Raw genomic sequence first — 20,811 nt, 5'->3', positions numbered from 1 at the left:
TTAAAAGGATGGTAATATGGCAATAATGCCCCCTCTTGGTCCAAAGTGAAACTGCAGCAGGCTAAATGCTTTTCTGAGATTCTTATCTCAGGCTCACAACTTGTGAGGCAGGTACTCTATTTTCCATCTCCCATCTCCCATCATTAGATTCAGGGAAGATCCAAATTCAAATCTTGATCAACACAGATTGTGTGACCCTAGGCAAGTCAGTTAAACTGTTTGCCTGAGTTTCCTGATCTCTAAAATGAACTGAAAGTGGCAAACCCTTCCCATAGCTTTGCCAAGAAAACCCCAAATGGAGGCAGACATGACTGAATGACAACAAAACAAATGAATGGGAAAGTGGTTGGACTTAATGTCCTCTAAAGTCACTTCCAATACTAAAATCTATGATCCCTAACAAAGGGGGGGGCAAATCAATTTGGGAGTGGGGGGAGGATTGTTTTTTCCCTTTTTCCAAAGGAACATCTGAAGCAAAAGCCCTAGGGACAATAGTGAAACATGTGACCTTTTGACAGAAGTGATGGATTGTATTTGCAAAAGAAGATATACAATTTTCAATGTGTCAGACATAGGAAATTCTTTTTTAAAAAAAATGATATTTATTTAAGGCAATGGGATTAAGTGGCTTGCCCAAGGTCACACAACTAGGCAAGTGTCTGAGGCCAAATTTGACTCCTGACTCCAGGGCAAGTGTTCTATCCACTGTGCTACCTAGACGCCCCTATGAAAAAATGGTTTTTGATAGGAGGGACAGAAAATAGCTTATGTTAATTGAAAAAATATTTTAAAATAGATGGACTACTAAAAAAAATAGGCCCTAAGACAAAGAAATCTGCTAGGAATTCAGACTCCCACTGGGTGAGGAGGTTCCTCATACAGGCTAACGCCTGTATCAGATGGAGACCACTTGATACTTATGTCTGTCATAGAAAGAGTAAAACAAAGAACTCTCTTTCTGCTGACACCAACAACCCCCCTTTCTCCTCCCTATACTTTCCCATCCCCCATCCTTTCCCCTGGGGTGGTCAAACTTGGCATGTCTCTCCTCCCACGTGGGCTGGGGCAGTTTCGAGAGAGGTAGGGGAACCTGCTGAACAAGGCAGCCTGCCTCTAAACCGGTCAGACAGGAGAAGTCCCCACTGAAACATCAACTCTCATTAGCCTCCTGCAAACCTTTTCTGACCCCCCCCTACCCCCCCAGTCCAGATCCAAGACATCAAGTAGAAAGAGTTACCTTGGACCCAAAGGTTTTTATTACAATGAGGAAAGAGATGGCAAAGGCTGGGCAATGGAGGATGATGATTCCCTGGAGGAAAATAATGCTGGTTCATTGAAGAAGAGACCAAGGGAAGGTGGAGGCGGTTCTTGACATCCTCACTTCCTCAGCTCTTCTATAGCATCATGCTCAAGACCAGCATACTTTAAGTACAAGAGCTGCCACCCCTGTTCAGTCCCAGAAGAGGAAGTAGAGCTAGAGAAAAGGACATTGAAGACACAGGCTCCAGTCCTTACTCATTAAATAAACAAAAACAAACTTTATAGCACAAATGTACAGTAGGGTGGTGTCCAGTCTCTTTGACTAGGAGAGGGAACTTAAGCATAATGAGGAGGGAGGAAGGGACAGCCCCAAGAAGTGGGGGGCCAGCTCCAGCCCCCATCTCCTGTCACAGTACCACCTCCCCTCCTCTACCCCTTGGTGAGCTGAGAGTTCTGGAGAAGTAGGGGAAAAGGGTAGAATCACAGACCATTTTGAAAAGGAAAGAGAATTCAACTTTCTCTAATCCTAAGTAGCTGATAGGACCTTCCAACAGGGGCCTGCTGTCTTCTCTTGCCTATTCAAGTCTCTTGCAATGCCAACAGTATTTCCAGTCCAATGGCTAAGGCAAGTCTGCCAAGGTAGGGCAGAAGATTTGGGCTCCGATGCAGAATGGGGATAGGGAACAGGAGAGAAGGATCTGAAGTTCAATCTGCCTGCCATTCTTGATGGGGACAGAAACTATGGATGGTGTAGGTCAAGTTAGAGGTGGCCAGAACTCCTGGCTAGGGAAGCCCCTGCCTCAAAGAAGTCTGGTAGTGTGTCTGTAGACCAAGTGATCCTTGTCCTCAGTGGTGAAGATTGTGGAGTTGACTGGCTCTCCATTCTTGATGGGGACAGAAACTAAGTAGGGGGGCAGGGCAAGGTTAATTTAGAGCTGGTCAGAATTCCTGGCCCACAGTACCCAGCAAAGCCCCTAGTTCAGAGGGGTCTGGTGGTATGGTTGTAAACCAGGTGCTCTGTGTCCTCAGTGGTGGAGATTGTGGAGCTGGCTGGCGTAGAGGGAGGGGGGTGGTGATAGAGGGGGTGATGATGTTGACTGTTTCTGTTCAAATGGTCTTTGAAGAAGCAATAGCCTAAGATGGCAATCAAAATCACAATACAAGTCCCCAGAAGCACCGCCACAGCCATCTCCACAGAACCTGTTAGAGAGATATAATATGGGGGAGTATAGAGGTGTAAGTCTCTCATGTTGTATTCCTTCTGTCCCTCCCCCAACAATAAATATGCCATTCTCTTTCTCTCTATATTTTTTAGGTTTTTGCAAGGCAATGGGGTCAAGTGGCTTGCCCAAGGCCACACAGCTAGGTAATTAGTAAGTGTCTGAGGCTGAATTTGAACTCAGGTCCTCCTGACTCTAGGGCCAGTGCTCTATCCACTGTGCCACCTAGCCGCCCCCCTCCCCTAACAATAAAGAGAGTGGAGATGCAGGATCTCAAAACCTAGGGGCACCAGGGTAGGAGGGAATCTAAATGAATGCCCACCTTTTAAGAGTAAGGCTCACCTGAGGTTGGATTCACGGATTCTCTCCGCAGGCCAAAAACATCTTTTTCTGCAAAAATGGAGGGGGAAATTGTGATTTTTTTAAAAATGTTTTTATTTTTTTCTCAATTACTTGTAAAAACAGTTTTTAACATTTTTAAAAAGTTTAAATTCCAAATTCTGTCCCTTCCCCTCCCTGAGACAGTAAGCAATCTGGTTATAGGAAATTATGATTTTAAAGGACAGTAAAGCATGCTTTCTAACTCTAGGGTTGGTCTACAGACACAGAATGAGGCATCCATTTCTAGAGGCGACAATGTATTGTGATAGTAGAAACTAAGTTATTCTTTGTATTTACTTGTGACCCTACTTTAAGAGACAGTGTATCACTGGGAAGCAAAAATTATTTTTTTTTAAAAAGTATTATCAGGCAGGGAGGTGACAGGCCTTCCAAGGGAGGTCAAGGTTGGTTGAGCCTATTGGGAGTCCACACCATATGCACTAAAAAAGTATGCCTCTACAATGGTTACTAGGATGCTGAAAGATCCATGAAATGGTCCAAGAAGGAAAAACTGAACCCGTGAAAACTTCTATGATCAGTATTGGAGTCTGGCAGAAGTAATAATTTTTTAAAAATGTAGTAGGGAAAGAGACATGACTAATGGACTACTTTTGAAATATTAACCTTCTGCTACCCTCTCCTCAACTCCAAGTCATCCCTTTAAGGACTCTGAATGGGAATGTGGAGGGAGTAGTGAGATCTGACAGTGTCTTAAAATGACAGACTTAGAGCTGGAAGGAACCTTAGATCATTAAATCCAATCCCTTCATTTTACAGTTGAAAAAACTGTAAAAGAGACCAAAGTTAGTTAACTGCAAAGCCAGGATTTAAAAGCAGACCTTCTGACACCCATATCGATTCCTTCCTCTCTTCCTTCCTTCCTTCCTTCCTTCCTTCCTTCCTTCCTTCCTTCCTTCCTTCCTTCCTTCCTTCCTTCCTTCCTTTTTTCCTTCCTCTTTGCATCAAAGTCCCAGCCTAAATCCCTTCCCCCAAGCAATCCCTCAGACTACTCCACCTCCCCCAACCTCCTGCTCACTGGAGATGCCTTCACAGGACTTGAGGCACTTTTCCTGATCCAGGAAGTTATTTTTGTTGCCATCACAACCTCCATAGGTGAAGATAGCACAGCGCTCAGTGAAGGGGTTATAGTACCACCGAGGGATACTTTCTTGGCACAGCCCTGTGTCTGGCAAGTCTACGCAGTGTCCTGCCAAAGGAAGAGAAGATCAGTTAAATCCTTGAGGCCTTCCTGCTCAACTCCAGGGACAAGTAAAGCTCAGAAGAAAAACCTGGATCTGGGATTTCTTTGATAGAGGAAACTTCTAGAAATTCATTTGATCAATGCAGGTCTTAAGACTATAAGACAACTAAGAGGTTGTCACTTACTCAGGGTCACATAGTTAATAGATGTCATAGGTGGGATTTGAACTCAATTCTTCCTGGTTCCAAGGTCTTTCTCTATCAGCTACACCAAGATTCTCTTTCACAGCTTAGAATATGAACTTAAATACACTAGTACAAAGACCCGAGGCATTTGACCCATTTTCTACCTCATCCTGGGACTGGGTCACAATCTAAGTCACACAGGAAGGGGCAGAGGGGCTGATGTGATTCTGGGAACTTATATGAGGACATCTGGCTCTGGGCAGGTCACTCTTGGGAAAGGACATGTTCTTGAAAAGGAAGGGAACTTTTCTAATCATAGCTGTTAGAAGAGTTGGGGAAAAAATAACCTTGGGCAGCTAGGTGGTGCAGTGGATAGAGCACCAGCCCTGTAGTCAGGATGACTGAGGTTCAAATCCAACCTCAGATACTAGCTGTGTGATGTTGGGCAAGTCACTTAACCCCAATTTGCCTCTGGGGGTGGGGAAGGAATAACCCAGTCTCCCAAATCTTATTTACTTACCTTTGTCACTAGGAAAATGGATGCTTTGGAGCTCATCAAAACCTGTGGTATCTGCATAAGGAGAAAGACTCATAGACCCGGCCCTTAGCCAAAGGAGATAAAGGAAATATAGCCCAGTACAATCCCATCTGAATGTGTCATACCTAATTTCCACCCTTTCTTTTCTTTTAACCTCGAACTCAGTTCTTCCAGGGACCCCTGACACATGAAACTTGCTCAGTTTAGAGGATCAGAGCTCTCGTGCCCATCCTGAGGATTTTGAGAAGGCACCACCAAGAAGATTCTAGGGACTCCCCTTCCCAGAACCTTACACTTGTCACAAGCAGCCTCATCTGAGGCATCCAGGCAGTCAGGTAGGTCATCACACTCCATGAAGCTATCAATGCAGCAGCCATCACGACATCGGAATTGGGAAGGTTGGCAGGTCCCAGAGCACACTTTTTGGGGAAGAGAGATGGAGCATGGGTCAACTGGGTGCCATAAGAAGTTGATGAGCAGCTGATGTTGGAATAAGAAGGAAATGGAATTGGGGGGACCCCACCCAAAGAGCTGGTGTCAAAGACAGGGCCTCTGGAACTAAGACCTCCTCTGACCTACTAAGGAATCTAGAAAAGGGGAGGGATGGGGGATTGGAGGAAACCACGTGGTGAAGAGAAAGGAACCTACCTGGATGTTGCCTTTGGATTGAAGGACCTGAAAGAGAGAAAGGAGTAAGTGTTTGCCATCAAATCCCTAGCAAAAAGAGACATGATGGAGGCCTGAAGTCTGGGGAAAATCCACCACTCTCTCATTCCTTTTTTAGTCTGGTATACCAGTAGCTTCTTCAGAATATCCTATTTAATTTCACATTTGATGAAATACAATGGAGATAAGTGTGAAACTTTACACTTGGGATTAAAAAAATCAAGTTGAGGAAAGTCCCTGCTACTGTAATCCCTATGTGAGATACATTTCTAATTATAATTTAAACCCCTTGAAAAGGAGTTGTTTATGAATAATATGGAAATGTGTTAAACACAACTATACATGTATAACATATCAGACTGCTCAATGCCACAGGGAAGGGGGGAGGAATGGGAGGGAGGTAGAAAACTGTGAAACTCAAAAGTTTACAAAAAGTTGAATGTTGGAAACTATCTTTACATGTAATTGGAAAAAATAAAATAACATTAAAAAAGAACATGAATTTCTTGTTGCTTGTCAAATTGAGAAATTATTTTTTAAATGCTTTACTTTTTTTTTTTTTTAGGTTTTTGCAAGGCAAATGGGGTTAAGTGGCTTGCCCAAGGCCACACAGCTAGGTAATTATTAAGTGTCTGAGATCAGATTTGAACCCAGGTACTCCTGACTCCAGGGCCGGTGCTTTATCCACTACACCACCTAGCCGCCCCTAAAATGCTTTACTTGTAATGATAATTTTTTTTTTAAATCTGGTATTTCAAGCATTCAAATCATAAAGTGTACTCCCCAACCCCCACAAACCTGATGGGACTGTATTTGCTTTTGGATCTGGGCTCCAACTCTCCCCACCTTGCTTAGTAAGGTGCTCTGAACATTCTATCATTCATTTGTTTGTTCACTCATTCAATTCATTTATTCATTCTTCATCGATGGGATGTGGGAGCAAAAACAAATTTATTCAAACCTTGCCACTATATTACATCAAAAATACTCTGCCCTTATCATGCCAAATGTGAATTATTATTTAGTTCTGGGTACCACAATCTAAAGACATTTAAAAGAGACAACACCTCATGAAGGACAAACAGAATGGTCAAAGACTTCAAGTAGAAGTTGAAAGAGGACCAACCGAAGAATAATATATAAGGGTGTGGGGGCATAAGATAACCTTCTTCAAGTATGTGAAAGGTTGTAATGTGGTAGAGAGAATGGACTAATTTTAATTGTTTTTTACCAGTTATAAGAGCAATGGGTAGAGGCCATGTGGTCCAGTGTAAGGAAGGTTAAATTTGGAATCAGAGAACCTATGTTCCAATCCTAGTTCTGTCACTTACTGTGTAAGCCACTCAACCTAACCTGGCCCACAATTTCTAGGGTTTTTTTTGGTGGGGGGGAGGGGAGATAATTGGGGTTAAGTATCTTGCCTTGAGTCACAAGGTAAATAAATAAATGTCTAAGATTTAATTTGATCTCAGATCCTCTTGAGTCTAGGGTCTATGCTTTATCCATTGTGCCATCTAGATGCCCCTGGCCTATATTATTCTGTGAAATGAGATGACTGGATTAGATGATCTTTTTTTTTTAGGTTTTTTTTGCAAGGCAAATGGGGTTAAGTGGCTTGCCCAAGGCTACACAGCTAGGTAATTATTAAGTGTCTGAGACCAGATTTGAACCCAGGTACTCCTGACTCCAGGGCCAGTGCTTTATCCACTAAGCCATCTAGCTGCCCCTAGATGATATTTAACATCTAAATCTATGATTCTTTAACAGAGTAGCAAAGAGGAAGATTTAGGAGTGGCATCAGAAAAAGCTCAACAACAAATCCCAGCCTCAACAAATTCCTAACATTTAAAGCAATTAAAAAGAGGAATGGGGTTGCCTTCAAATGAACTGGATGACTACTTGTCAAGTATGTAACAGTCAAGGATTTGCTTTGGGTATGGTTAAACCAGATGATCACTGAGGTGCCCCCTGAAATGATGGGATTTTATGATGTAGTCTTGGGTAGGTGTTGAAGGAAGTCCATTTTAACTTTCTGGTTCTGATCAGTTATGTCCAGTTCTCCATGACCCCTTTTGGGATTTTCTTGGCAAAGATACTTAAGGGGTTTGTCATTTTCTTTTTCAGCTCATTTCTCCATTTCCCAGACGAGAAAACTGAGACAAACAGGGTAACACAGCTAGCAAGTATCTGAGGCCAGATTTGAACTCAAGAAGATAAGTCTTTCTGATTCTAGACCCACTGTTGTACTCACTGAGCCATCAGGCTCTCTCTTTTTTTAAGAATGTTATTGGTTTCTTTTTTCATACCACTCTAACTTCTTTCCCCTTAGGTATCATCTCATCACTCTCCCTATTCCCAATTTCTTCCCATTCTTTCCATTGCCATCCCAATACTTCCCACACAGCTCACCTTGCACATCCTTGCAAGCCATCTTGCACTCCTCTTCTCGAATGTAGTTATTCTTGTTGCCAAGGCAACCACCATAGACGAAATTTTTGCAGATTTGCTCAGTAGGATCATAGTACCATCGGGGGAAAGAGCCTCGGCAACGGCCAACCTTCTTGGGTGCCAGGCAATGCTCTGAGAAAAGGAGAAGCAAGCCTGAGGAAGTCATCTAAAAGGAATATTTGGGTTCTTGGGGTTCTGGGTCCCTATCTTTTTGGTCCCTGTTCCTTTTTGACTCAGGCTAATCCCTTACCTTCTGTTTGCTTAGGTGACAGGACAGTGATAGTAAAGTTGGCAGTATCCTGAGCTTGGTCAGAGTCCTTCACAGTCAACTGAAAGGTGTAAGTCCCCTCTTTTAGCTGTGAGAGTTCTAGCTGATCCGAATCCTTTTTCTATAGGAAAAAAAAAGTGGGGAGGGAGGGTTTCAGATCTATTCCCCATTCCCCCACCCTCTCCCTGAAGATCTGAAGATATCTTATATCTTTGTCCCCTCTTAATAATTAAAGAAATCTTCTGATATCAGAGTAGGGGAATCATAGATGGAAAACTGGTGAAATTTTGTTTTAATTTTTAATTAATTATTTTAATTTTAAATAATTAAATTATTTAAATTTATTAAATTATTTTAGGCAATTGAATTGTTTGATGATAAATGTTTAGCAATTGGCCCTACATTTTTTATATATGTACATATATGTGTTCTAGACTTAAGTCTAGAAAACAAAAAATCAACCCTGATTTGTAATGCTTGCAGATTTCCAAGATGTAAAGACTTTTTTTTTGTTTTGTTTTTTGCAAGGCAGTGGGGTTAAGTGACTTGCCCAAGGTCATACAACTAGTTAATTTAGTAAGTGTCTGAGGTGGATTTGAACTTGGGTCCTCCTGACTCCAGGGCCGGTGCTCTATCCACTTTGCCACCTAGCTGTCCCCTGATTTCCAAGATGTAAATGCTAATAATGAAAATTTAATAGTTCTCAAGCTGGTTCCAGTATAACCACACCCTTGGTTTTAGGACACCCAAAAGCAATTGTTCCTGGAAATCAGGCACCTCCTAAATGTGAAATGACCCCAAAGAAATAGGAATAAAAGCTGGGGAAGGGTATCCATGATTTGAGGGTTGCTCCCAAAGTTCCTCCACCCCAGACACCATATCATCTCCTTACCTCCACCTTCACATCGGCATCTCCCTGGAGAAGGTACCACTCAGTGTTTTCTGTGCCCCGGAGCACCAGAGGCTCCTGAGGTTGCACTTTTATTTCCATGCCAGCCCAGGACTTGGGAAGGCGAGCTCCTGAGGAGAGATGGAAGAATGGTTAGGGTGAACTCTATCCAGAAGGAATCAGTCTCCTTTATCACATGTATGATGTCCAGACATGCATGTGAGCTTAAAAAATCCATCAAGTCAATCAACAAGCATTTATTAATTTATTAATCTTGCATTATATGAAATGAGCTATGTTAGACATCAAGGATCCAAAAATAAAAATATAAAAGTCCTTATCCTCAGGCAGATTATATTCTATGAGGGACCCCTAGGAAATAAGAATGAATCCCCTCTCAAAATCATTCAAGTGGCAAAGCAGGAAATGATTGAGGGTGAGAATCTTTTGGCTTTACCAAGTAATGGCAAGGGAGAGAGCTAGTTAGAAAAAGGATCATCATTGTCACCTTTTCTTTAGTTCTTGCTTTTCTTGACAGAGAATCTATCTACCAACCCCAAATTTTTGTGGTGCTATCCCTTTCTCTCTATTTGAAATATAGTTCATTCTGGTGTGGCTAGGTGGCACAGTGGATAGAGCACTGGCCCTGGAGTCAGGAGTACCTGAGTTCGAATCCAGCCTCAGACACTTAATAATTACCTAGCTGTGTGGCCTTCAGCAAGCCACTTAACCCCATTGCCTTGCAAAAAACTAAAAAAAAAAAATTGTTCATTCAACAAATATTTACTGAGACCAACTATGGATCCAGTACTGTAGAGAATACCCCCCCCCCCCCCCCCCCCCCCCGGGCAAAAGAACAGTAATCACTTAATCCTGTTTATTTTAGTTAGGAAATGGCAAACCACTCCAGAGGCCATTGAGTCTAACTCAGGTGTGAAAAAGAAGAGGAACTCACTATATCCTGTGACAGCTTCTTCAACTTTTTCATTTATAATTATTTGCACACAGAAACTTTTATGCATTGGTGGGAGAGTTCATCCCTGGTTTATGGGTGAAATGTTATATTATTATTCCTGCATTGTCTTCTTCTGAGTAAATGCTTCTGATTATATTATTATTATTTTTGCTTTGTCTTCTGTTGAGTAATATTTCTGATTAAATTTTAATTTCTGATTAAAATTTAATGGAATTCAACTGAGTGATTTGTTGAAGTAGGAAATATCTTAGGTGGGGGCTCAGGAGCTAAAGTGCAGCAGTGGTAGTATATTTCTGTCACCAAGGTTATTTCTGGGATCCTGAAAAAATAATTTGTAGTTGTATGTTTCTTCTATTTAGCAACCAACAAATATACAAATGTTGGTTAGGGTGATCTAACCAACCCAGAGAGAACTGAAAGCTGGGTTGGGTGCCAAGTCTAATATTACATACACAAAAATCCTTACCTTACTACAAGGTAACATATAATAAATGCCAAGTGAGTCACTCAGATATGTTATTGCTGTTCAAAGAAAGGAGGGAGAGGTCACAGAAGCTTAGAGTGACCAGAAAAATTTTTCTGAGGTGAAGCCATGCCTTGAACCATGGACTAGAGCTGAACTTTAGAATGATATCACCATTACCACTAAAATGGACCTTAGACTTCACCTAATCCAATTTGTGTTGGATTCAGGATTAGGTCTAAAGAAAGTAAGTGAATTGCCCAAAGTCACACAGTTAATACAAGCCAGATTCAGGGGGAAGAATCCTACCCATCCTACATAAGCTACAGGATAGGAAGTCAGAAGATCTGGGTCCATGTTCAAACCAAACTAACCCACTTGCTATTTTATGTAGATGACTTTCTATTTCTCATCTCTGTTTCTTTTTATCTTTGAATCCTCTAATAGACTCCATCCTATCCTCTCTCTTTTAGAATCTCTATTTTTTTAAGGCTCAGCTCAAATAGTATCAGTTAGGTGTCAGTTAGGTGACTCAGTGAATAGAGCACCTAGGCCTAGAGTTCAAATTCATTGTCATGCTGTGTCACCCCGAGCAAGTCACTTAATCCTGTTTATTTTAGTTAGGAAATGGCAAACCACTGCCAAGAAAACCCCAAAATAGGTCACAAAGTATCAGTCACGACTCTCCTACAAGAAACCTTTTTCTGGTCTTCCTTGATATTAATTATTCTCCTCCCAATTCTAAAATTTCTTTGTATATGCTCCATAATATATCATATGAATTCATAAGGTTCTTTCAAGTAGAGTAATGAGTTTCTAAAGGGAAGAAATTATTTTGTTTTTCCTTTGGATCCTTAACAGAGGAAGAGAAACTACTGAGAAAGGAATGAACAACTGATGGCAGGAAGACCAGTTTGATTGGAGCAGAAAGTTCATGTAGCAGAATTAATGAAAGCTAAGTTTGGTACCAAGTAAAGAAATGCAGATTTTATCATTGTAGGTGAAAGCAAGCTATGGAAAATTTTTGAGCGGTAGTCCCACAAAGTAATACATTTAAAAAAATATTATACTAATATTAGTATTATTTATATTAATCCATTAATAAAATTATAACAGAGTGAGAGAAAGGCAGGAGATCAGTTTGATAGCTATTGATGTAGCCCAGATTTGAGGTTACTAATTTTCTGAATGAGAGTAGCAGTAGAAATAAATGAAAGGAATAGAAGGAAGAGATGTGTGATTAAAGTAGAAATCATAGTGACGGGAGTTGTTTGAGTTGCCAAGTGTTAAAACTAGTACTGCTAGGCAACTTTTTGGGACAGACAGCAGGCAGAAAGGGAGGGATGGCAACTAAATGCAAAAGTGGAAATTTTACTGTTGAGAGTCATGGTTCTGTATTTGTGGTGTGAGCATTTTGTTTTTGAGGACATTGTCAACAATGACAAGGCATCATGATTCAGATTTAGAGTCAGAGGACCTGAGTAAAGATTTTCAACCTTCTATTTTCTACCTGTGTGACCTTGGGTAAGTTAGTCCCTTTCAAATCTATATCTATGATTCTATGATACAAATAGAAAATTTCAGCAGGCTTTTGGATGTTTAGGACTAGAGCTCAGCTCTAGGGCCCCATATCATCTCAACTTAATGAGTGGCTCAGGGTTAGAATTCTAATTCAGAAATGACACTACTTTATGTGAGTATATAGTGAGTATAGGACTTGTTAATCACTTAGAAGTGATATTTGAAGTGTCGGAGTAGTTAAGATGGAAGGATAGAGAAGGATTTGAAATTTTGGTTACACTGGAATTTATGGGACAGGAGGAAGATCCAGCAAAAATGATGGTTAGACATTGTGATATGATTAACTGTGATGCATGCAACAATTCTCTGCAGTTCAATGACACTCCTGAGAGACCTGATGAGGAAAATGCCATCCATATCCAGAGAGGGAACTGGATTCTGAATGCAGAACAAAGCTTACTATGTTCACTTTTTAAAACTTCTTTTATTTTTTTCTCTCATGTTTTCTCCCCTAGTTCTAATTCTTTTTTTTCCTTTTTAAATTTTTTTCTTAGTTCTAATTCTTTCACAAAATGACTATTATGGAAAAATGTTTTTTCAAATTGTTTGCCACCATATGAATAGGAGTTGGAAGGGAGGGTGGTAGAAAAACGTGTAACTCAAAAGCTTGCAAAAGGTTGCCTGTTGACACCTATCTTTGCATGTAATTGGGAACAAAATATTTGGAGTCATTAACAAAAATAAATAAAGAATAGTGGGGGGGGGTGGCTAGGTGGCGTAGTGGATAAAGCACTGGCCCTGGAGTCAGGAGTACCTGGGTTCAAATCTGATCTCAGACACTTAATAATTACCTAGCTGTGTGGCCTTGGGCAAGTCACTTAACCCCGTTTGCCTTGCAAAAATCTAAAAACAAAACAAACAAAAAACAACAACAACAACAACGAAAGAATGGTAGAGAGACAGAAAAATCAGGGTGGGTATCAGGAAAATTGAGGAGAAAATGAGAAATGGCTAACATGATCAGTTGCTACTGCAAGGTCAGAAAGAGTAAGGACAGGAGAAACAAATTATCTGCATAGAAAAGGGAGAGAGGAGAATGTGTTTCATCTTGATATCCCTCCCATCTACCTCTTCCTTTCTTTTCCTACTCTCTGATACCATTCTAGAAAGTGTAGTTATATCCTCAAAATTACTGTAATATCTGTCTAATAGACTTCATACCTCTAGTTTCACTCTCCTTTACATACTTCCCAAAGTCTTCAGTGGCACCCTACTGTCTAAGAAATAACCAGATATCTTTGTCTAGCCTATCTGGTAATCATGCAACAAGTATTTTATTAAGTGCCTACTATCAAAAGAGATAATATTTCTAAAGCATATATTATGGTGACTGAGACACAGTAGGCACTTAATAAATGCTTGTTTCTTTCCCCTATCACCACTCATGTTCCAGATACTGTATTAATTACTAGAGATACAAAGAAAGGCAAAAACATTGTCCCTGACCCCAACGAGTTCAGTTCTAATGGAGGAAACAACATGCAAATAAGTATACACAAAAATTTGTGCCAGGTAAATTGAGGTCATCATTGAGGGAAACCTTAGAAGTGATACCAACTGATTTTTAGGCTTTATCTTAATCTATGTAAACCTGTCCATGTATATACACTGCATTGTGGACATCCATATCCCAAAATGTATCAGTCTTGGGAATAAGAATTATTTCATTCTTTGTATACCTAACCCTTGAAGCACCTAGTAGGCATTTAAACAATCCATGTTCATTGTACTGTGCCTTTGTTTACACTCAGGTCAGTCAAGTGACTCTTTGCCTCCACAGATCATAAAACATTTTGTATGTACTTCTCTTATTCACTCTCTGCCCCAGATGGACAGCCTATTGCACACACCTTTGGATGAAGACTGTGATTGGAACAGAGTCCCAATAATCTTGTAAGAGAAGGGTAAGATACCAGGGTTATTTTCTCCTCTGACCCCAGGAGCATTTTGTAGGCATCCCACCCCCACTACTTATACTACAAAGCATTCCAAGAAAGAACAGAAGAGTGCAATATAGCTTCCACTGCAAAACTTAAGGGAAAATGATCTATACCTCAGATTCAATGAATAATATCACTCCCAGCCAGGAACCCCAGGTGGTAGAGGCCAGACAGAGAGGGGCATTGTGTCATAGAACCTAAAGAATCTTCCAGGTTTGCCTTTATCACTATTTTTGGAAGCTGATGAGAGAACTCCTTTTTTCTTTTCCTTTCCCTTTCCCTTCCTCTTCCCTTCCCTATCCAGAGAGCAAAGGGCTCCCCAGACAATAAATGGGTCCCTCCCCCCCCAGAAGCTCAAGCCCCAAGATGTCTTCATAGCAACCACAGGCCCCACCTCCCATTTCACTCACAAGAAAGGCAAAAGGCAGAAGGGCAGAAAAGAAAGGGAAGGGGAGTGAGTGAGAATGGAGGAGACAGAATATAAGCCCCTCCTTTTCTTTCTGAAATCTGGACTAGCCTCAGGCAGGGAAAAGGAAGAAAATTTTATAAACCTTCTAGGAGTGGAATTTTGCTCCCTCTCTGGAGGAATGAAGAGAGTGTTCCTTAGTCTAGATGCTTCCCATCCAACTGCTCTTGTACTTTATATAGAGAGGGATGCTATTATTACTTAATTCATCTTAGACCCTTAGATACAATAAGCAGACTCTCATTCAATCCATTGTGCTGTATTATCCCTCATATGTCCCAAGGAATCTTCTTCCAGGCTCCAGTATTTCTCCTGGAATGGAAGAGGAGGGTCCTGAGATTTTTCCCAAAGAGAAAGAAAGGATCCCAAGAGTCTATCCACAACTGGTGACTCCCCAGCTTGGGTCACCCAGTCCTAGGAGCCATCTGGTCCCTGGGGGTTTCCTAAGATAGCCCAATGGTCTCTGGTAGAAAATCTGCAACCTGAGATAGGAAGTGCACAGTCAGTGGAGGGGCAATTACAGTTAATTACCACCCACCTGACCTGCTACTTCCTTGTGGAACAGGCTTAGTCTCTAGTCTCTCGGGACCTGGTGAGTTAGCCTGGCTCCAAGAGGGAGGCATTCATGTTCCAGTTTTCCTCTCAATTTCATAGTCATCAGGAATGTCAGAAAAGGAGATGTAGGGAAAGACAACTTTGATTGCTGGAAGAACTGGGATCAATGCAATGAACAAATGATTCCAGAGGACCATCTATGAAACACATATATAACACTCCTAATAGAGATTCATTCAGTAGACTCAGGTGCAGACACACACACACACACACACACACACACACACACACACACACACACACACAGACAAAGACACAGTCAGTCTCTCTCTCTCTCTCTCTCTCTCTCTCTCTATCCCTTATAGTCTCTTTGGGAAAATCTCAGATTCTTCTCTTCCATGCCAGACAGGAATACAGGAGGCTGAAAGAAGATTCCTTGGAACATTTATTTCTATTGTGGGCTAATGCAGGCCTAAGTTTGACTAAGAGTAATTCTTTAAAAGTTTTTGTGTTTCTTTCTTTCTTTTTTTTAATCTAAGGGGGCTTGTGAGAAAGGGAATATAGATTTTTTGAATTGAAAAAATCAAATTGAAAATTTTTTTTAAGATTTTTCAAGGCAATGGGGTTAAAGTGGCTTGCCCAAGGCCACACGGCTAGGTAATTATTAAGTGTCTGAAGTCGGATTTGAACCCAGGTACTCCTGACTCCAAGGCCGGTGGTCTATCCACTGCACCACCTAGCCACCCCAAATTGAAATTTTAAAAAAGAAATAAGGGGTCTAGTTTGGGAAGGAGAGAAATACCAACAAGAATTTATTAGATGGAGGGGCAGCTAGGTGGCAAAGTGGATAGAGCACCGGCCTTGGAGTCAGGAGTACCTGGGTTCAAATCTGACTTCAGACACTTAATAATTACCTAGCCGTGTGGCCTTGGGCAAGCCACTTAACCCCATTGCCTTGAAAAATCTAAAAAAAAAAAAAAAAGAATTTATTAGATGCACATTATAAGTCAGGTCCTATGGTAGCCATTCTAAAGGCTTCAGAAATTCAGTATCTGTTTCATCTCTAATTCATAGTCCACATAGTTGCCCAACAGATATGTTAAAGCACAAGTCTGACCATGTTATCTCCTTTTCAAGAAACTCTAGTAGATTATTTTTGGCCTCCTTGATCAAAACAAACACCTCCGTTGTTATTCAAAGCTCTTCAGATTGGACTGTAGTCTACCTTTCCAGATTCATTACATATTATTTTGCTTCAAGAATTCTGTCTTTCAAGACATTTTACTTATTATCTCTGATTTTGCACAGGTTGTTCCATGGGCCTAGAACCCAATCTCTCCTCAATCCACAAAGATGCATCTTAAAATTCCTAAACTTCAAGGGGCTGCTAGGAGACACAGGGGATAAAAGTACCACCCCTGGAATCAGGAAGATCTGAGTTCAAATTCAACCTCAAACCCTTGACACTAGCTGTTTGACCCTGAGCAAGTCACTTAACCCAACTGTTTCAATAAAAAATCCTAACCTTTCAGGGTTTAGCTCAAATACCACCACCAATAGAAGTCTTTTCTTGATTCCTTTCAGATTGACTCCAATTACTTTGGATGTATTCTATTTATTCATAAGGAATAGAGATTATACCTGTGACTTATTGAGATAAGGAATTCCTATTAGAGGAAAGTCTATTCAGAAGTGATTAGCTTAGGGTCACACAATCAACATGTATCAAAGGTCTGGGATCTGAACTGGATTTTGGGTCAGTTCTCATCTACTCATTTTTATACATGTTTCTCTCTCTATATATATATGTATATATACACTCCTCATTGAACATAAGCTTCTTGAAGGTAGGAACTATTTGTTACCCTCAAGGAACTGTCATTTCACCAACAAGAAACAAGTACACTGGAAATACAAGCTACATACATAATAAACAAAGTCATTTGGGGAACGGGGTGGGAGGAAAAAAGCACATGTTCAGCAAGTTGCATCTGAGTTGAAACTTGAGGGAATTAGGTGAGAGAGCACTCTAGGGTGCACAGAAGATGGAGAATTAATAAAAGAAACTTTTCTCCAAATTCAGATTGGTAGTATCACCTCCAGACTCAGCCTCTGCTGCAATGACTATATCATTGCTATTTCTAAACTTGCTAATTCCTGGATAGGCTAGTCATACTGGATGTGATAGTAAGATTGTGGAAGGGGTAGGTAGGAGAGAGAAGGTAGAAAAGTAGGTGCTGGGTTCTCTTTCCACAGATGCTGAAGAAGCAGGGTGGGGTTGACAATGAAGTAGAAGTCTGTGGAGGGCTCCTAATCCCCAGACTGGTTCCCCTGGCTGCCAGTTCAGAGCTGGGAGGGGAGATGGGCTGGATCCATGGCTTGACATCATCCCCAGAAATAAAGAAATAAACAAAGATATATATATATATATAAATATACAGACACACAGTCACACACACACACACACACACACACAGACACACAGTCACACACACACACACAGACACACACACACACACACACACACACAAACACACCCTAAACAGCTGACAATCTTTCCTGACCAGCTAGCTATACCACATCAGTAGACTGACTCATTCATCAATCCTCCTCTCCCCTAACCCCAACAAACTCAAGGCCAGTCTCTCTGTCGCCACTGAAGCATCAAGCTTAATACAATCCAGCTCCAATCGAACTCCTTGGATTTCAGTCAACTTCAATTTAAGCAGGAGATTTCCTTTGGTGAATCTGCTATCATCAGTGGTAACCTGGGAGAGATTTCTTGTCCTCGGAGATCCCAGAAGTTTTTGAAATGTCATTATTCTAGTTCTGGGGTTCACATTAGTTTAGATACCCTGGGAGTTTCCTTAAGTCACCATATAGAAATTTTGTCTTTGAGACCACTTTTGTGATTTTGAACATTTACTCTCCCTGGGTCTGTTTTCTCATCTGTAAAATTAGAATTTGGATTAGATGGTTCTTTGATTCTATGATCCTATGACCCTTCAGTATTGTCTGATTTTGTCATTAGCTATGGGAACAGCCCTTCTCTATGAATTATATATGGGACTGAAACAGATCCCACTCAATTTGAGTGCAGGGAAACCTAGAAGACACTCAGGATAGAATGAAGTTGACAGTATTTTGCTCCAGGCTCAGAAGACAGGGCTCAGGGAACTCCCCTAGCCTAGCTGTTTCTGGAGGAATGTGTTAGGACACTACAGAGCAAGTCACTTACACTCACTAGACTTCAGTTTCCTCATTTATAAAATGAAGTCAGTTGAATCAGGTGGTTTTGGAGGAACCCTCTGGGCAATGACCTAAAACATTTATGGTATTCATATACTGTATGGCATCAGCAAAACAAAAACTCCCTGAGTTCAGGGGCTGTTTCTTTGACTTTTTAAACACTTGAATGCAAAGTGCATGTTGGCACTTAATAAATGTTTGTTAGATTGACCTAAAATCAGGAGATTTCAGTGTTTTAACTCAATATACAGTGTCCTTTCACTGTACTAAAGTTGGAGGAATTGAGGTGGACTCATTTAAACTCCAGGAAAGGGCTGCCCTAAAACCATTTCACCTCAGTGAGAGGGTTAGAACTCCAAACTAGAACTTGGAGTAATTCGATATTACATAACTATAGTATATGAAATGCTTTCACACCCATTATCATATCTCACCCTTACAACATCCTGGTGAGGTAAGTACAGGGATTTTTATCTCCAATTGTCAAATAAAGAAACTGAGGCCCAGTTTGGTTAAGTACCTTGCCCAGGTAATATACAGCTACTAAGTGGTGGAGGCAAAACTTCTCCTTTTCTTTCCACTCCCTGAGGCAAGTATCTCATCTCTGAACACAAGTCTATCGGCCAGATTCCTATCTGGCTCCCCCCAACTCCTTTTTCTCTTCCACCCTTATGGAATCTCCCTTTCTCATTCTGGTAAGAATCCTGAGTTCTAGAATTCCCCACTCTAGAGAATTCTTCACTTTCTCTCCCGAACTTTATTTCTGCTCCCTGCTTCAAGGTTTTTCTGTGTTCCCACCTCAAACAATTCCGTCCTCACAAATACTCTCCCCCTATTTCTGGGAGCGAGGTGGAGTGGAATGCTCCTAAGGTCTTCCCCATCCTTCCCCTTCTCCCGATTTACCTCCAAAGCCTTGTTTCCTCAGATCTCTGTAAGACTGGTATACTTCCCGGGTAAGGTAGTTAAGGAAACCCTCCCTTCTGGAGAACTTGCAGACAAAAGTATGCTCATACAGGCAGTTGAGAAGGAAGCAGGCAGAGATGGCGTCCTCACCCCCTTCTGGCTGCTGTTCCACCAGGGCCAGGTTGCAGGTTGGGGTGGTACAGCAGGCGTGGACACAATCCCAGCTCCTGCGCGCCTCCGGGGAGCCCAAGAAAGTAGCTCCATTACTGACGGAGGCGTCTGTGTCCAGGACAAAGGCTGGTACCCCAACTGTAAACTGTTCCAAACAGGTAGGACCAGCCGGTTTCCCAAGGGTCACGGGGAGCTGCCCAGTCACTGCGTTTGGAAAGTTGGACGTCACCAGGAGCCACAGGGTGGTCGTGATCCAGGTCTCGGGGAAGCAGCTGGGGGTCATCTTCCTCCCGGGGAGGATCACCTTCCTCCCAAGGAGGTTCACCCTTCTAGGGTAGCTCTGTGTTCCAAAGGTGTTTGGGACCTGTAGGGCGGGGAAAGTAGAGGAGGAGAGAAGGTGACATACCTGATCAGCAAGCCGGGAGAGAACCTTAGAGGAAGGGAGGGCGGAAGTGAAAGGGGAAAGGCTGTGGCACAAATCGGGGTGCAGAGATGTGCATGGGGCCCGGACTCATCGGATCAGTAGGGGGAACTCAGAAATTCCCCCTCTCCTGTGAAAAAGTCAAACTAGGATTGAGCAGGGCACTAGGCCAGGCTAAACAAAGAGCCAGACTTGCCGCCGCTGCCGCCGCCGCCGCTGCCGCCCGCTTCGCCTGGCTCCGGGTCTCGGAAGTCCCTGAGTTACCTGCGCAGGTGAATGAGGCGGGGTGGGGCCTCTCCCTTGCCGAGCGGCTCCGGCAGCCGCCTGGTCCTTCCTAGCCCGGTGCCCTGGGACCTCCGGCCGCCGCCTCCCGCAGAGTTTCAGGTGAAACTGAGTCAGCGGCCACCAGGTCGGGGCGGGGCGGCACCTTCACTCTGGCGCCGCTGGCCCCGCCCCTGCCCCTGCCCCTTGGCTCCCCATCTCAGCGGGGTCCCCCTCCTCCGTCCCTCCAGACCAGCTTCCGGGCCCTTCCCCCTCGATCTCTTTGTCCCAGACCCCCCACGCCCCCGCGTCGGCTGGCCGGGGTGGGGCGCTTCTGGGATTTCGGGATTGTCACCCTGAAATGTTGCCTTCTCAAGGCTGCTCCATACTCGCTCAGCAGCCGCTCCCAAAGGCGTCCCACCTTTCTCCCCGAGGTCCTTCGGGGAAGCTGATTATTCCTTGTGTTTTGTGGGAGCCAATGAACCCCCCCCCACACACACACACCTAGTCCTTGCACCCCCTGGAGTTCCCATGGATGGTGAAACAGGACAAAGAGAAATGAAAACCCTGGTCACAGCGGGCCCAGGTGTGATTTCTCGTAAGCCACCCCCTCTAGGCCCCCAACTCCCTACCCAGCGTTCTGAACTCTATACTTGAGATCCCACTCACTGTAGATAGCTTCAGGTTCTCATAGGAATTTATTTACGTATCCTTTTATAAATGGGAAAATCCGGAAAAGTAGGGAAAGCAATAACTGTGGAGTTCCATC

General features: G+C 42.5%; 1 protein-coding gene across 2 annotated transcripts; it reads right to left on the bottom strand.

The window, feature by feature from the left end:
- Positions 1-1,218: 1,218 nt before the first annotated feature.
- Positions 1,219-19,986, bottom strand: SPINT1 (serine peptidase inhibitor, Kunitz type 1). Of its 2 annotated transcripts, none has more exons than XM_074235121.1 (10): positions 19,340-19,986; positions 9,060-9,187; positions 8,150-8,288; positions 7,861-8,031; positions 5,434-5,460; positions 5,079-5,204; positions 4,768-4,818; positions 3,898-4,068; positions 2,823-2,870; positions 1,219-2,460 (listed from the first exon to the last, which is right to left on the bottom strand). In XM_074235121.1, the coding sequence occupies exons 1-10, from the start codon at positions 19,641-19,643 to the stop codon at positions 2,240-2,242; spliced, it is 1,386 nt and encodes a 461-aa protein (XP_074091222.1). In that variant the 5' UTR covers positions 19,644-19,986; the 3' UTR covers positions 1,219-2,239. The 2 variants fall into 2 exon arrangements, with proteins under 2 accessions (XP_074091222.1, XP_074091221.1); XM_074235120.1 differs by having other exon boundaries at positions 19,190-19,985.
- Between the last annotated feature and the right edge of the window lie 825 nt (positions 19,987-20,811).

The sequence above is a fragment of the Macrotis lagotis genome, chromosome 4 (assembly GCF_037893015.1).
Source record: "Macrotis lagotis isolate mMagLag1 chromosome 4, bilby.v1.9.chrom.fasta, whole genome shotgun sequence".
In the NCBI taxonomy this organism is placed as follows: Eukaryota; Metazoa; Chordata; class Mammalia; order Peramelemorphia; family Peramelidae; genus Macrotis; species Macrotis lagotis.
The sequence above is the reverse complement of the archived record's forward strand: the minus strand, read 5'-3'. Positions and strand labels throughout refer to the sequence as shown.